General features: G+C 39.9%; 1 protein-coding gene across 2 annotated transcripts in view; it reads left to right on the top strand.

Moving 5' to 3' along the window:
- The window catches only part of LRRC16A (leucine rich repeat containing 16A), a 371,092-nt gene extending 354,200 nt beyond the window's left edge, over positions 1-16,892 (top strand). The window contains exons 34-37 of one of the 2 annotated variants that reach the window (XM_011966488.1): positions 1,931-2,012; positions 3,197-3,391; positions 7,081-7,212; positions 16,559-16,892. In XM_011966488.1, coding sequence (XP_011821878.1) covers positions 1,931-2,012; positions 3,197-3,391; positions 7,081-7,212; positions 16,559-16,695 — 546 coding nt within the window. In that variant the 3' untranslated portion in view covers positions 16,696-16,892. Of the gene's footprint in view, positions 1-1,930; positions 2,013-3,178; positions 3,392-7,080; positions 7,213-16,558 lie in introns of both variants that reach the window. The other variant, XM_011966487.1, reaches the window with a different exon arrangement.
- Positions 16,893-17,006: the final 114 nt, after the last annotated feature.

Genomic DNA, 17,006 nt, shown 5'->3' with positions numbered 1-17,006 from the left:
TTCATTTATTGACAAAAGAAACAATCAGTGAATACTTAAAGTTCATGTATTTTCCTCTGGGGCCTCCAAGACATCTGTCTACACACAAAGGCCATGGGCATTATATTATTTTATCCTTATTCCCCACAGTCAGTTTGGGATTTATAAATAACTTCAAAAATATGGGAGGGAAAAGAAAACAACTCCCAGGATTGTTTTAGAGATGCAGGCAAATGAAGTGCCCCGGGTACAGAGTTTAAGGAGGTCCTCACTTTCAGGTGCCTGCCCTGCACTTGGAGGAACCTGAAAGGGAAGGATGTGGAAGGGGACTTCATGGATGGTCCCCAGCCCTGTCCTCCAGGCACTTGTCCTGGGCACAGAGGGCTGACATGGGGCCTCCTTTTTAGGAGATCCCTTTTCCATAGTGATGCCAAATAATGTGCCTGTTTTAGCTGCAGTGCTTGTAGACACATTTCCTCCTGGACACCTGTTCAGCACCTTGCACTCATGACAGTGGAACTTTTGTCATCTTCCTGAGAAATTCCTCAGCCTTCCTGCCCCTTGGGTGCTTCCTTCTGATAGAGCCGGCACTCCTGGGGAGTGTGTGACTGGAGTAGATTGATGATTTCAGGGAGTGAGGGTTTTCTCACCTGCATTTCAAATAATCCTTCCTGTGTCATCAAACACAGTTTAAAGTTAGGAATTGGCTGGCTGCAGAGCTTTTGAGGTTTGTCGGAAGCATGAGATGAGCAGGAACCAGTAGTCTGAAGGTCAGACTGCCTTGGGAATCATCATGCCTCCTGGTCTACTGGTCCACCTTGTTTTTGCCTGTTAGATAAGAGGTAGATGTAGACCATCTTTGTCAATATAATTCTTAGATATTATGACGTAAACACCAGACTTTGCTTTCTATATCTTTTTTGGTATCTAAATGCCTCAGTCTAGTGTAGACTTTCTAAACTTTCCACTCCTACCCCAAGACAGTGGCATTTTACTTTCCCCATCATCACCATCTTCGCCATCACTAATTCCTCCCACCTGCAGATTTTTAAAAAATTTGTTCAGTCCTATTCATCTGTATTTGCCTCCTAAATAATAGATCTGTGTCCTGTGATTCTGCCTCAAAGCAAGGAAGACCTTGCCTGTCTCAGGACCCCTTTCACCTATATTATCATTGAGGTTGGAAAGGTTGCTGCTGCTTTGAAAATTATATATATATATGTATTTTTAATAGATAAGGTCTTGCTCTGTCACCTAGGCTGGAGTGCACTGGCACGATTATAGTTCACTGCAGCTTCAAACTCCTGGGGTTGGTCAGGTGATCCTCCTGCCTCAGCCTCCTGAGTAGCTGGGACTTCAGATGCATGCCATCATGCCTGGCTAATTTTTCTATTTTTTGCAGAGATGGGGGTGAGGGGGTCTCACTTTGTTGTCTAGGCTGGTCTCAAACTTGTGACCTCAAGCAATTCTCCCATCTCAGTCTCCCAAAGTGCTGAGATAGATTACAACCTCTGCACCCAGCGAAAACTAGATTTTTGGAAACCAGACCTAGAGCAGATTCTGTCAATTTCTAGCGTGTAAGGGCCCTCATCACATAAAGCATCAGGGGCTGCAGAGCCTGCATAGATGTTCAACAAGAAAAACAGTAAAGGTCACCGAGCCCACTGACTTTCCCTGGCCCCGTGCACTTCTCTCCTGTGAGGAGCCTTCCGAGGAACCAAACCGGCCACACTTTGGACCCCACGGCTCTGACCGTAAACACAGAATAGAATGTGTTTCTCACAGCTTTGTCCCAGTAGGAGAGCCTACGGAGGCAAGTCAGGCACACTCACCGTAACAGCAGCTGAGTTAAAGAGCCCTTCTTTGCTGTCATTTATTACCTGCATTGTTTTTTCACTTTTGCATTAAATAAATGTGCACTTTTTTGAGGGATGGTGCTTAAATTTTTCAGAAGCTTGGGAATGATGCCGTATCCCAGGATTCTTCCAGCCCAGCCTTGAGCAGCGTAGAACGGTTGGATGGAGGTGGGGCAGGTAAGTCGGGCAATTGCCATCATCCCTTCGGAAAAGTGCTTACCTTCTGATTGCAGGAGTCACATGTGATTGACAGAAGAAAAATTTAAATGGGGAGGCAAGAACCGATCTCTTTGTTGTGTGTTCTCAGCTACCACCTGAAAGACCACATCCCTTACCTACCTTCCCCTGGGGTGCATCCTGCCCCACTGTAGCATTGTGCCTGGACAGGGCACTTTTTGATTTCCCAAAGGGAGGAAATCCTGACTATTTTTTCACTGCAAACTCCTCAACTTGGAGCATTTTGGCAAAGTTAGGGGTGGGGGCAGCATACAGGATCATGGCTGATGTATTTAAGAATAAGCCATGCATGATATATGGAAGATGGGTGGTTGTCTTATTTGGTATGAAAATATGCTTCCCTTGCAGCTTGAATATGCATGAAATCCAATATCACTTGTCCCTCTGACTTTTTAGGTATAATAAAATAAGAAAATACCTTAGATGAAAACTGGAGAGTAACGTGTTAACTGTGTGATAGAATCCTCATTTTGCTATTTGAGATTCTTATGCATAGCTACAGTATCTTGGTGCAGTAAGAGTTGGATGATAAATCACATTTTATGGGCTTATTTTTACCAGTTGTCTTGTTAAATTAAGGCAGCAGTATGGATGGAGGTGGGGGATGAGATGACATTTCTGGAGCTGTTCTCACTAAACATGAGATTGCAGCCATCAGCATCGCCCTCCTCTCTTAGAACCTGCAGCCAGAGCCCTAACCGCTTGTTGTCCAGAACCAAGGCACTTCCATTTGGTTATACCTGTACCTTGTGCCAGATCTGAGAAAGACCTGAACACTTCAAATGCCTGAAGAACCACTGTTTTCCTTGTATGTGATTACAGCACTGTACACTATTAAATGTAAAAGCTTGTCAACCCTGGAATAGTCAGGGGTGATCAGAAAAGAACCAAAAAGTTTATTGCTTTTCTACAAAGAACATTACTCTTCCTCCAGCATGTTTTGATTTTAAAAACATGCTAGAACAGCATATTCTTAAGATATTCTTAAAACATCCGTGATGAGAAACAATGGTAAATGATTATAGCGGTTTGTACCAGACTTCTAGTTTCAAGTTACTGGCTTCTTTGACCTTTGATTAATTTTAAAGTGGCCTTTTTCGTCTTAGTGCCTAAACTGCACCCAGGTCTTCCAGAGAACCGCTTTGGTTTGGGAACACCAGAAAAGAATACCAAAGCAGAACCCAAAGTGGAAGCAGGTTCCAGGTCTCGGAGCTCATCCAGCACACCTACAAGCCCGAAGCCCCTCCTGCAGTCCCCCAAACCCAGCCTGGCAGCACGGCCCGTCATCCCGCAGAAACCAAGAACCGCCTCACGGCCTGGTAAGAGTTTTGCAGTTAGGGAGTTGCATTGTGACCAGGTAGCTTCCCAGAGCCAGCTGGATCAGATGCTGCAGGTTATTTCAGGGGCAGCTAGTGAGCAAGGTACAGCGGCTTCTGCAGGAGGGGATCACAAGAAACCTGTGCAAAGCTGTGAAAGTGATGAGAGCTGAGGGATTCCTTTATTCAATGCTGAGCTCCACCATGTGTCAGAGTTGGGGACTCTGAGACTATCCTTGCTTTCAGGGGTACAGGTTGGTTGGTAGGCAAGACAGGGACATCCGTCTTTTGTCATGTTGACCCATCTGCAGTGCTTGGCTTGGCTTTCTGATACTTGTCTCCAGGGTGTTCAGACACTGAAAAGCAGCAGTTTAAGGATGAAGGCTACAAACGGGGAAAGCACAAGCTCTTCAGTTTTTATGCCGTATTCTATGATGTGTCAAGGGTTTAGAACAAGACTTGGCAAACAATGGGCCTGTTTTTGTAAATAGTTTTCCTGGACACAGCCATACGATTTGTACTGGTGTCATCTGGGGCTGTGGCTGTGCTACAGTCACCGAATGGTGTGCTTGCAACAGGGCCATATGGCCTGCAGAATGTAAAATATTTACTCTTGGGCCCTTTACAAAAAAGTTTGCTGACTATTAGTTTAGAAAATCTAATGACAGAAGAAACTTAAAAATATTAGAAATGGGTTGGTCTTCACCTTATTCTCTCCTGCACAAAAGAAGTCCTAGTGTGGTAGTGCACACCTGTAGTCCCTGCTACTTGGGAGGCTGAGGTGGGAGGATCATTTGAGCCTAGGAGTTTAGGCTGTCATCACACTGTAACCACACCACTGCACTCCAGCCTGAGTGACAAGACCCTATCTCTTAAACACACACACACACACGCAATTTTTTTTTAATTTAACTTTCCATTGTAAGAATTTTCAAACATACACAAAAGTAGGATAGGTAATATAACGAAAGTTACATCAATTCTTCACCTCTTCCCCTTGTTCTCCCACAAAAATTAGTCAAACAGGGATAAAAATAATATAGTCACATCATCATCATGGCTAATCTTTGAGCACTTAACTGTGTCCTTGGCACTGTTGTAAGTGCTTCATGATGAACTCTCAATATCCTCATCACTGCTCCGTTTTGCAGATGAGGAATTTGAGGCATAGAGATACTGAGTTTGCCAAGTCACGCAGCTGGTGTGTCTGGGTAGCCGCCAGATGTTCTGAGTCCACCAACTGTCTTGGTTACTGTGTTTCTATTGACCTCTCCCCCATGGACATGCATATTGTAAAGTAAGATGCGCAGGTCATCCTAATAATTTATCAATGTGCAGATGATTTGGGTAGAATGAGCAAAAAGGCAGAATCCTGTGTGTCCAAACTTCTTCCACTTGTGGTTCTTTCCCATGTTCCCTCATGTATTTTTTTCATTTCCCGGGTGGCCAGCCTGGATGACACTCCCTGGTCTTCATAGTCCATTGGTCCCTTGAAAAAACCAGTAAACCATCTCCAAAGAGAAGCACAAAGAAAGAGGTGTACTGGCTTTACCTCAAGGAACTAAGCCTTCAAACAAACCCCTGAGTACTTCCTATGTCTACTCAAACTTTTTCCCAAACCAAAGTTCTTTATGATGGGGAACACAAAAAATTTATTGGTACGCACACAGTGTCTTCATGTGGAAGGAGTGGAGAGAATGAAGGCAGAGAAAATGGAAAAATGTTTTAATAGAAAGCAAAGCAAATAAGTTCTCAAAAGGAGGCTTGCTCCTAGCATTGTCATCAGCTAGGTGTGTCTCTAGTCTACAATAAAGAAACAGTTCTTATAAAATGAATCTAGTTTGTAGAGTAACTAGTTTGTAGAGTACAGTAGGCCCCTGTTATCCAAGGTTTTGCTTTTTACAGTTTCAGTTATTCATGGTGCAGATATTGAGAGAGAGAGAGAGAGAGAGAGAGAGAGAGAGAGACCACATTCAGATAACTTTTATTATAGTATATTGTTACAATTATTCTATTATTGGGTTTTAGTGTTAATATCTTACTGTGCGTAATTTATACATTAAACTTTATTATAGGTGTATGTGTAGGAAAAAACACAGCTTATGTAGGGTTCAGTACTATCCATGGTTTCAGACATCCACCGGAGGCCTTAGATTGTATCCCATGTGGATAAAGGGGGACCACTCCCTAGTTTCTAATGCTGAATATAAAACTAGCTGAATTCCCAATATTCTGTTGCAAGCAGTTTTATTTTGTTTATTTACTAAATGTGTTCATTTATTTCATAGCACTTAGTGTATCAAGAATTATGTTAATAAGCCCATGTTTTTATAGAGCTTGGGAATTCAGCAGGCATTTTCAAATACACCATCTCATTTCCTCTCCGCCACAGCTCTGACAGCTTGTGAAGGTGGATAGTGTTATCTTCACATGTCTTATCACATCCCTGCTTATTTTGGTTAAGCAAGTAGGCAACTGGAAGTGTAAGACTGAAGAGAACCTTGCTGTAGATTGTCTTCTACGTGCACAGACACTCACACACCAACTTAAGAACCACCTTGCTGGTAACAGCAAAGGAAGGAGCAAGATCCAGTAGTCAGGGGTGTCCACTCTTTTGCCTTCCCTGGGCCACATTGGAAGAAGAATTGTCTTGGGACACACACGAAATATGCTAACACTAACAATAGCTGATTACTTTAAAAAAAAAAAAGGCAAAATAATCTTGTAATGTTTTAAGAAAGTTTACAAGTTTTTGTTGGGCTGCATTCAAAGCCAACCTGGGCCGCATCCTTGTCCAATCCTGTGGGCAATGGGTTGGACAAGCTTGTGGTAGATCCTTTCAATTAGGGTGAAACAGCCCTGGTGTTTGAATTAAGAGACTAGAATTGGCCAGACGCGGTGGCTCACACTTGTAATCCCAACACTTTGGGAGTCCAAGGCGGGTGGATCATGAAGTCAGGAGATCGAGACCATCCTGGCTAACACGATGAAATCCCAGCTACTTGGGAGGCTGAGGCAGGAGAATCACTTGAACCCGGGAGGCAGAGGTTGCAGTGAGCCGGAATCGCACCACTGCACTCCAGTCTTGGTAACAGAGCAAGACTCCGTCTCAAAAAAAAAAAAAAGGAAGAAAAGAGACTAGAATTCTAGTCCTAGCTATTTTGTCATCTTTCTTATTTTTAAGCTCTTCATTTGTCCAGTGACCAGAGTTTTTTCTGGTTCTAAAAGACCATGATTCCAAATTTTTGTTAGTGACCTACATATATGCATGCATGCATACACATACACACATATGTATAGTGACTGTTGTGCTGGGTTTGACAACAGGTAAAGGCAGTGTCTTGTAAGTATTACATATTTTATGAAAACCAAACAGGCTTTGTGTTTAAGTCAGAAGGAACATGTGGTTTACTTACAGTCTAATTTTCAAATATCAGCACATTGAAATTCTTGATCTACAGGATAGATTCATATCTTTTCAGATACTAACTTTTTATGAGTATTCATTGGTTTTCCCTTTTGTTTGTGGATGTAACTTCACTGAGCAAAGACATAAAACTAATTTTTGGCCAGAAAAATTCTATGATGCTTTTTTTTTAAATGACCTATTTATATATATAGATTTACCAGGCTTTATGTTCTTGGAATCCAGTTTGTAGGATGGTTTGAGTCACGTGTTTGTGTCTCCTCAGATGACATTCCAGACTCTCCATCTAGCCCGAAAGTTGCCCTTCTTCCACCTGTCCTGAAAAAAGTTCCTTCAGACAAGGAGAGAGATGGCCAGAGTAGCCCCCAGCCCAGCCCCAGGACATTTTCACAGGAAGGTAAGGATTTCTTTTCTCTGGGTTAGCTCTCCCCAAGGAGGGACATTTCAAAATAAAGGAATTCATTTTGGACTTTACTAATATCTTAGAGTTTGTTAAAGTCAACATTCCTTGGGTTAAATTTTTGGAAATGGAGTAGTTTCTTAGTTCAGAAACGATTCAGCATGATTGGTGACATTGGATCTTAATGACAAATGAAAAAAGCAGCTGAGATACCCAACCAAAGGTCTAACTTATTTGCAAGAGTAATTTCTAGATGCTTCTGAACTGACTTCCAGCATGTTAGGAGCTCCTTAAACATGATTTTATGACATATTTAGGGCTAAATATAGATTTCTGAGTCCCATTATTTTCAACGAAATCTTTTCCTACTTGTGGTAAATCACTACTGCAGTAGTTCTGCAGCAGCACCCCCGGGCCTCAGCCACCTTGCAGCTCACTCACGGTGCTCGCTGAATCACAAGGTCAGATGTTCCTCACTCTCAGAAGTGTGGTGCAGACGTGGACATTCTCAGGGCGACTTTGCACCAGTTTGTTCCTTCTAATTTGCTGAGGTAGAAGCACAGCAAGCTAATCCTGTGACAAGAATGCTTTCTTCCCAAATCAGATTGAGCTGTTACCAGTTACTATCAGAGGTAAGGCATGGTTGTGGCTTCAGCACCCATGCCATTTCTTTTAAATGTATGATTGACTTTGGGGTTCTGTCGTATGTAATGTATAGTGTAAATGCCATCTCTGAGCCCCACCTATAAGGAAATTCTAGAGCTACACAAGTTGTCTACACCCAGAAGGCTCTCATTGTGGTTTGGAGTTGCTGTGTTTTATTTTAGATTTATTTAATGCTTTAGAATCCTTTGATCTCTCTGACTGTTTTCTTCCTACAATGGCCTTTTTTCTTTTATTGATAATAGTATTGGGTTGAAGTTAATAGAAAGTGTTACTGAGCATAGTACTGTCTTTGTGGCTTGGAAATCTAATAAAAACAGTAACACTGCCTGCTTTCTCATCTCCCTCCTACAGATTTATTTGTTGGGTAGAAGCTTTACTCACCTATTTGCTATAAATAAAAGATGGTAGGGTTGAGACCAAAGCTGCTAAACCACTTCTGCCAAATAGAGAAACTGGTATCTGTAGTCATTTTACATGAGGTAAATAAATACAGGGTTCAGTATTATAACCAAAGCCTTTGGAAGACTTGGTATAAAAGGAAGGACCTTTGGTGGTGCCAGCTCAGAGAGACTTGAGCCGACAGGTATTTTCTGACAGTCCAGTTCTCACCACAAAGTGCCTCCCCCATTCCTACCCTAATTTTCCATCCTTTCTGCAACTGCTAACTTTACGTCTTTACTTTTAAGGAAGTGTTGAAAATGCCCGAAAGAATTCAGTTGGAGAGAAAAAGAAAGGTGAGGAAGGGATGGTAGTGCTAAGTAGGAATGTTCGTCTGTCTTGTCTGAAGCAATTGAAATATTGAAGGATTTACAAAAGTAGAAAAAAGATCAGAAGGTTGAATACAAAAATCATTCTTTTAACATTTCTGGAAAACGATGTTTTCTAAATGCCTATAAATGATCAAAACAGGGCCTAGAGTAACCACCAGCCTAACAAGTGCAAATATATATCATGGAGCCTCTCTAGTTAACAAAGTCAGGGAGATAGTGGATACTGCTGCAGGCTTTTAGCTGCTGTGAAAAAGTCGAGTGTTCTTTCCCCAGGAAGTTAGAGATAGAATGTGTTGCTCTTTAAATGTTTCAGAGCTTTAGGGGTGGATGTTTGATCCCCTTCCTCATCCGTCTCCCTCCCCTAGTAGCAAATCTTAGGAATGGTTCCCACGCCCTTCTTTCCAGTCGGACGGTAGGGATGGCTGAGCTGTGGAGACCATCACTTTCCCACCTGGGATCCAGAATAAGTTAATCAAAGACATCATCCTCATGTTATCACTTGGTATAGAAATTGGACTGAAAATATACATGAAGTCTGGGAACAGTCTGTAAATGTCTGAGGTAGTAAGATTTTGACTTTATCAGCTTGTCCGCTAAGGTGGCCCAGAAGTGGCAGCCATTTGTGAGTCCTTTTTCTTTATAAACTGTCCATATTGTGCTCATTTCTGTTTTCTTATCTGTTATTCATGCTGGTTACTTCATTTCCCTGTTCTTTGCCTCCCTTTGGACTAGCGTGCCCAACTAATTTCTGAAGCAGGTAAATTGCTATGATTCTTCTGGATTATTCCATAGTGAATGTGATTTTCATTAATCCATCATGGAATCAAAATGATAATACTGGGGCCTTTTTGTTAATACTTTTTTGGGGCAGAATCAGAGCTCACCTCATTTTGCACGACATTTCCATAATGTTGGCTGTTGAATTCTGTAGATAATGATGTGTATCTGCCCAGGACCAGCACTGTAGGTTCCTTGAATCCTAAGTGGGGTGGGTAAGCTGATATTTAATTTTTAATATTTACATTTTTAAATATTAATGTCAACACATTGATGTATGTGCTAATATAAAGGGTAAAATAAATCCCTTTTCCTCAGTAGTGCAAAGAGGAGATTATTACAAAAGACATTCAGATCATGACAGTGGCAAGCCTTCCAGTAGAGGGAAAAGATCTTCAAAACTGTACTCCACCATTGCAGAAGAGGAAGTGAATGCAATTGGGCACAGGAAGTCACAGCCAACAAATGGTTAGAGCCTTCGATTATCATCCCTCACTGACCCAAAGCTTATGAACTGGCACTAACAAAAACAAACTGTAATTGAGTAAATTCTGTCGTGGGACTGGGTCATACAAGAGAGTCATACGAGAGAGTTTTTTTGTTTTTGGTTTTGGTTTTGGTTTTTGGTTTTTCTAAATGTCAACAGGATGGTCCTTTTATTTGGGATAAAAAATATTGACTTAAAAATCTAAAATTAGAAATTCTTATGAGGAAGATCAAGTTACTTTGGTGACTTGTCCTTTCAAATTTTTGTGATCATGCAAGTTTATTTTTATAATTGGGGTTAGACCTCCTATTCTCTTCCTTTATATCTTTACTCTCCTGTTAGGTTTCAACTGTGGTTGGATCAGAGATTCTTAGAATGACAAGAGTTTATATCCTTAGAGAATATTGGCCCAACATCTTACATTCTTTCAGAAAAGGATCAATAAAAAGTCACTGACTCAATGCAGACGTTGGGTCATGCACATGATCTTTCAGTGGACATTTTATCACCCTTTAGTAAGAAAGAAAAAGTACCAATTAACTTGTCAACCTTCAGGAACAATTTATTCCATTTTCTAGAAGTTTATCTCTGATGTCTGTCTTTCATTTGGCCCTGTAGTAAATTCTGTAATGTACTGTTCACGTGAGAACAATCCCAAGCGACAGAAAGGAGACAGATTTCAAATCAGCTTTGCCCTCCAATGGGAAATTTAAGAACAAGTATTGCTGACTCAGAGGAAAAAATGTCTTTTTTTTGTGCCTAAAGTACTCATCTCCTCCCTGGTTAATACAATAATTTTTTTATAAATATGACTTCAAAAGTCCATTAAAGGAAATCTTAGTACCTGTAAAGAATGTAACATATTCTGGTATGTGAGATTTCTTTAAAGGACTTCTGCTCTTGGAATGAGGCTCTTTTCTTTCTGTGAAACTATCAGGAGTTAATAGATGCACGTATTTAGGCTCCCAGGGATTAGGTGTGGCCCAGCATTCAGGCTGTAACACCATGCCCTTCACTGCCTCCCAAGAAAGCATTTCAGAATACAAGTTAATGGGAGTGACCTTATTATAGGGATACCTTCTCTTATTCTCTTACTGCAAAGGGATAAACTATTCTTGAATTTTCACACTTTACTATTGATAATAAACTTCTTGTGATACACTTCACAGCTTAACAGCCCAATGAGTTATGACACCTGAAGTGGGAACTGTTGTCTTTGAGAACGTTCCTTGATACAGGTTTTAAAACAAAAAAGCATCTACCAACTGCCTGCCAGGGACAATGTTTGGAGCCTGCCTTCTCAGCCAGTGCCGTGGGCTCAGCCACGTGTGCTCACTTGCCTGGGGTTCCAGCATGTACTAGCTAGGTGGCGGGGTGGGTTAAAGATACCTCTCAGAGCATAAAGCAAAGTCTGCAGGACACATAAGGATAAAACATTCTGCTTGGGCTGGGTAGCTCCTGCCCTAGAGAAAGCCAATTGAGTTGACCCTTTACTTTTACAGAATTCCTATGTAGTGGATTTGTTTATAGATACATAGTTACAGTAGCTCCTCTCTACAAGAAAGTTTCCTCATATTGCCAAGAAAATCTCTATCTTCAGTCCTAGAAAAGTTACATAAATGAACACCTAAGACATTTATTTTCTGACGAGTTATTTTTGAGAATTTATTAGGCCAGAATCTCTGTCTCTATCTTGCCCCTTTTGTTAAGGGCACCTAAGGTTGCATAGATGTTTCTGGATTCTGGAGCTTTACATTTGAACTATTGTTTTCATTGACTTATATTACTTGATTATTAACAAAGCATCATTGATGCAATGTTCCTTCTTCAAGAGGCCACTAAAAACACTTCATACAAAACAAAAAGAGATGCTCCCCTGCCACCTGCCGCCCAGTGCCTATTGATCATCCAGTGAGGCTTTGCGTTAGAGTAAAAAGAGGATAAACACAGAGATAACCCACATTATAGAAAAGCAAGGAGAAGAGATTCTATATCTGTCTCAGATTTGTTCATAACCTCTTTAGCTTAAAATTCTCATTGTGAGGAGCTGGTCAAATTTTGATGGAATTAAATAGGACCATCTTGTATTTACTTTTCTGCTTTGATTTCTTGAAATAATGACAGGCATTAAGAAGTAATTTTTACAGAAGCTTCAATTAAAGTGATTTTGTGCATAATATTTTAATTTTGTTTTGTTAGTGCCGATTCCTAGCACTTGACTGTCTTCACCTTTGAGAATTGAGTAGCAGTCTGCTTTCTGAATAGTTCCTGCTTAAAAAAATAACATTTAGCGGATTAATTCTATTAAATAATTGCATGTACTTTCTTTTAAGTCTTTTAAGAGCAGCTTTGTTTACGCTAAAACAGCCTTATTTTCCTAAAGTATGTATTCATGAAACAAACAGAGGCTATTGTTCTCAAATATTGTTCTCAAAGCATGCTGCATATTTCTATCATGAATATTATGTTTTGTGTGGCTATTATATTGATTTGACAGACAAAATGCTTAATTTCTTTTACTAGAAATATTTGTAAGCACATCTTTTTCCATTTCATATTATTTCCTCTCTGCATTTAATTATACGTTGTGATATTTTTATAAGAGTATATCCTATTTTCTTGAAGAAAATAGTTGATTTTGGCTTTGAATGCATTGTAATGGCCCCTGTTTGTACAGGGCATCTGATTCTAAGATTCCTTTTATATATCACTTGCCTCTTCCATAATCCAAGCTACAGCCAATAAATACTTGGCTGTGACTTGCAGTCTGTAAGCCAGTGCTCTGCTCTACTTTTTCCACCAGATTCAAGTTCTGCTCCCACTAAGTGAGTTCTTAAAGATAAATTTAACAGTTGGCATGTTGGGCTCTTGCTAGAAAGTATAAAAAATCAACTACTGAATACTATTTTCAGGTCATCATAGTGTTTTTCTCCTGGAAAATATGGATGTCAATGGAGCTTACAATGGAGAAAATACCAAATTTTCATATGATCCTCTAACTCTGCATTTATATGCATGTTTCAAAAGCTTTAAAATTATCACATATGTGCAATATCAAATCATCTTCAAGAATGACAGACTTCATGTTCGAGCCTCTCTGTACCAGTTATTGCCACTATAGACAGGATGTGTATATACATGGAGTGTTTGTGTTGAATAAATTACCTGTTCATTTACTTGAGTATCTTCTATTAGTTAACTTTAATGGTATTTAAAATAGTGATAAATATGTATATAGACACATGCATAGAGATGCTCCAGCACTCTTAACAAATACTTGCATTGAAGAAGTGTTTGTGAAACAACTGGATTTTTTTCACCCTGTGTAAAAGCAAGCATTAATTCAAGCTGCCTAAGAGGAGGTCTGTCTGAATTTGTAAAACGTCTAAATCTTATAAATATTTTAAAAATAAATTCTAGCCAGGCACTGTGGTTCACATCTGTAATCCCAGCACTTTGGGGGGCTGAAGCTGGAGGATCACTTGAGGCCAGAGGTTTGAGACCAGCCTGGGCAACAAATGAGTTGTCTATACAAAAATAAAAATAAAAAATTAGTTGGGTATGGTGAGAAGGTGCACCTGTAGTCTGCACTGCTCTGGAAGCTGAGACAGGAGGATCACTTGAGCCCAGGAGTTTGAGGCTACAGTGAGCTATGACTGCGCCACTGAATTCCAGCCTGGACAACAGAGTGAGACTCAGTATCTATAAATGAATAAATGCTTGCATGCATACATACATACATGCATACATTCTGGAGTTTTAAGTTTCAAAAGGACGTAATTCTATTGAGACCATCTTTTAATAGAAGCCTGACTAAACCTACTTCAATATAGTTGTAGTCAACATCTTAATTACATGCAATCAAATAGATGTTCCCTTAAGGGCTGGAAAGCAAACGGCAAAGAACATTCCCCCTACAAAGTTGTTCACATTAGGCATCTGGACTAATAAGGCTGGAGACTAGAAGACCAAGTGCTTTGACCTTCAAACTCATCACATTAATTGCATAACTTTAAGTCCTTGATCTCGCTGTGCCTTAATTTTCCTGTCCTTGAATGGTGCTTACCTACTATAGTAAGAACATGTCAGCCTGGTACTAGTCTCATTATCACATGCACATTCACAGTTGGTAGAGTTTAATCAATGGAGGTGAATATAGTTAGAATGAATTTCTAAATAAAGTCACCACCATAGTGAAATTCTTTGACAGCCCTCTTGAAAGTGTATATTATTTTTCCTCCTACAATCCCTGAGTCTTGGAGAATTCGGAAGCCCAGTGTCAGTGACTCAAAAGAATCAGCATTTAGGTGGAGACTGAAGGACAACCTGCTTTTAGCATGAAGATTTATATGTTGGATTTCTTTGAATTTTAATCATGCCTGCTCTAATGACCCTGGTCTGTAGGGTTATCTCAGTTTTTTATCTGTGACATAAACATTTTTGGTTTCTTGAATTTCTCCATTTTTAGAAAGTACTCTTATGTCATGTCATAGAACATGAGTTAGACCCAAGATTACCAGGAAACAAAAATATTGGGAAGAATGGAAAGTTTGATTATCCTTTAAATCTAAGAATTAGAACAAATATATTTGCTCTGAAGACAAAAGAGCAGTATATTGTATTTGTTTCTTCCCTTGAACCTGTAGTGTATTTTTGAGTCATTTAATATAGAGGAAGAACTTATTTTGGTTTTAAAACAATGAAAAATATTTTCTAGAAGATACCAAAGGAAATACTCTAGTTTGAGGTTGGGTTTATTGTAAAAAGTTTTCAGGATGAAGATAATACAAGTCTTCCCTACTTTCTTTTGTTCTTAGTAATTAAAGGATTCTTTGTCTATTAGTATCAAATTGGTTTTGTGATAAAGAGCAAAATATTTATAGATATTTATGCACCTTCATTCTCCAAACCTGGCTTACTGACAGCTTTGAAAGGACAAGTGCATTTAATTTTTTTACCCAACACAAGTGCATTTAATTTTTTTACCCAACACAAGCTTAAAAATACAAGCTTAAAAACACAAACTTAAAAATAGAAATTGCACTTCAGTTTGGGTGATAGAGCAAGACCTCATTTCTAAAAAGAAAAGAAAAAATAATAGAAATCAATGATAATATTTGTTTGTTGCTTTCTTCCCCCGATTTGAGAATTTGCCTGAATCTGTTGGACAAAAAGAAGTCATAATTTAAAAAATTACCTACTTTTATTATCAGATTTGAAAGGTTTTTTTCTTTTCAGAGTTTTGAGTCATTTCAATTTAATGTCATTAACTAAAAATTTAAATTTTTATTGTCTAAATAGCAGAATCTGGCTCTAATACGAGTATTGGCAAGAGAAGCACTCTATTAGGTTTGCATTTTGACTATTAGGTTTAATGAGCTTTCACTTCCTGAAACACTCTTCAGTGGGTTCAACATTTTAATAGCCAGCTCCTGGCAAGATGAGTTTTGTTTTTTGGGGGTTTTTTTTAGCAGAATGCAAAAATCAAGTGATTAGAAGCATCAAGTGAATCCTATAGCTTTTGAAGGACTGATACAGTGTGTTCCTGGTTAGATCATTTGAACTTCCAAGTGATGAGGTAGCTGTACTCTTCCTTCAAGCTGGCACAAAGTGTGTAGGTTTAGTATTTTTAGCTCAAGAACTGTCTATACAATAGACAAGATGAATAGTATTTAATAATCCTTAATAGCTATGCTGGAGTACAGCATCCGAACCTTTTCCCAAGGTATCACAGCAGTGAAGCCATGTTGTAGTTGGAAAGACCATAGACTTTGGAGAGACAGATCTAGTTTAAATCCTGGTTTCAAGTTTTACAAAACCTACCTTACAGAAGGTAATTGTGAGGAATAGCGATAATAAAACAGAGAGTGCCTGACACATAACAGAGGCTCCGTTCCAGTAATGATTCTCCCACCGTTGCTTTATAAAGCCTCAGTGGATTCTTCAAATTTATGTGTAATCAGAGCAGGCAACAATAATGGTAATGCTTTTACCTGGAGGGTGATTCCAAAATGGTTGATTGTGTCATAGACAATATTTAATGCATTTTCACTAGACTTTACAGTATTTATTTCCTAGAGGGTGAAACTGAGGTTTTCTGAGTCACAGAAAGGTCTGACAAAGACTCCTGAGGCCTTTGCTGATATCCTGCCCCACAATCAGGAATGACAAACCCCAAGTCATCTGCAGAAGGCATCGAATGGGACATCTGTCAGCCCAGCATCTCCTCAAGGCTCTGTCTGCCCTGTTCTCTCTGCTGCATGAGGGGGCAGCTACGACTGAGGAGGTCACCTGGGGCAGAACCACTTCAAAGCCCTCCTCCCTCCTGGCATCTCCCTCCACTTCCCCGCCATCCTTGCCTGGGGGGTCCTCACCTCAGATTCTTGCCCACATCTATGAGAGGTTCACCCTGTCATAGACTGTGTTTTTGTGTGTGTTTTCTCTTTTTGTTTCTGCTTTGTTGGTTAGTTTTACATTTCTGTCTAGAGTCTCTAAACATAATAGCAAGTTTGTTTCTGAGAAAGTTCACGCTGTTCCCCTCTCCTCCCGCAAACATTCAAGGCTACTGCATCTCAGCCCATTGTCAGTCAGGCCAGTGGTGTTATTTTGTCAATAAACTGTGCGACTTTTCTTTTTATTTCAGTTTCAAGGAGAAGCTGGGGCCAGCAGGCCCAGGAGTATCAAGAACAAAAGCAACGGTCCTCCAGTAAAGATGGCCGTCAAGGCAGCAAATCTAGTGACTCTGGAGAAGAAGCAGAAAAAGAGTTTATTTTTGTGTAAAGGTCACCCACGCAGAAGTCTTTCTGTGCAGGGTGCTTTGGTAGCCATCAGAGAGGAACCAAGGGCACCACCTCTTCTTCCCAGGCGTTCTTCTCTCGGTGCTTTATTCTCTTCTTTTTCTTTATTTCTCCCCCTACCCCCATCCCCTGCTTTCTTTTTTTTTTTTTTTTTTTTTTTTTTTATGGTCTGAATCTGATCCATTTCTTGGTACTCAATTCGCATTTGTTTGGTCTTCCTCCAACCCTTCGCATTTGATTTCTAAACATTCCTTCATATGCCTTTAATGAAAGCCAGCAATTATCCCATGGGCC

Source organism: Mandrillus leucophaeus, unplaced genomic scaffold (genome assembly GCF_000951045.1).
Source record: "Mandrillus leucophaeus isolate KB7577 unplaced genomic scaffold, Mleu.le_1.0 Scaffold760, whole genome shotgun sequence".
Classification (NCBI taxonomy): Eukaryota; Metazoa; Chordata; class Mammalia; order Primates; family Cercopithecidae; genus Mandrillus; species Mandrillus leucophaeus.
Note: the sequence above shows the minus strand (reverse complement) of the source record. Positions and strands in the feature narration are given on the sequence as shown.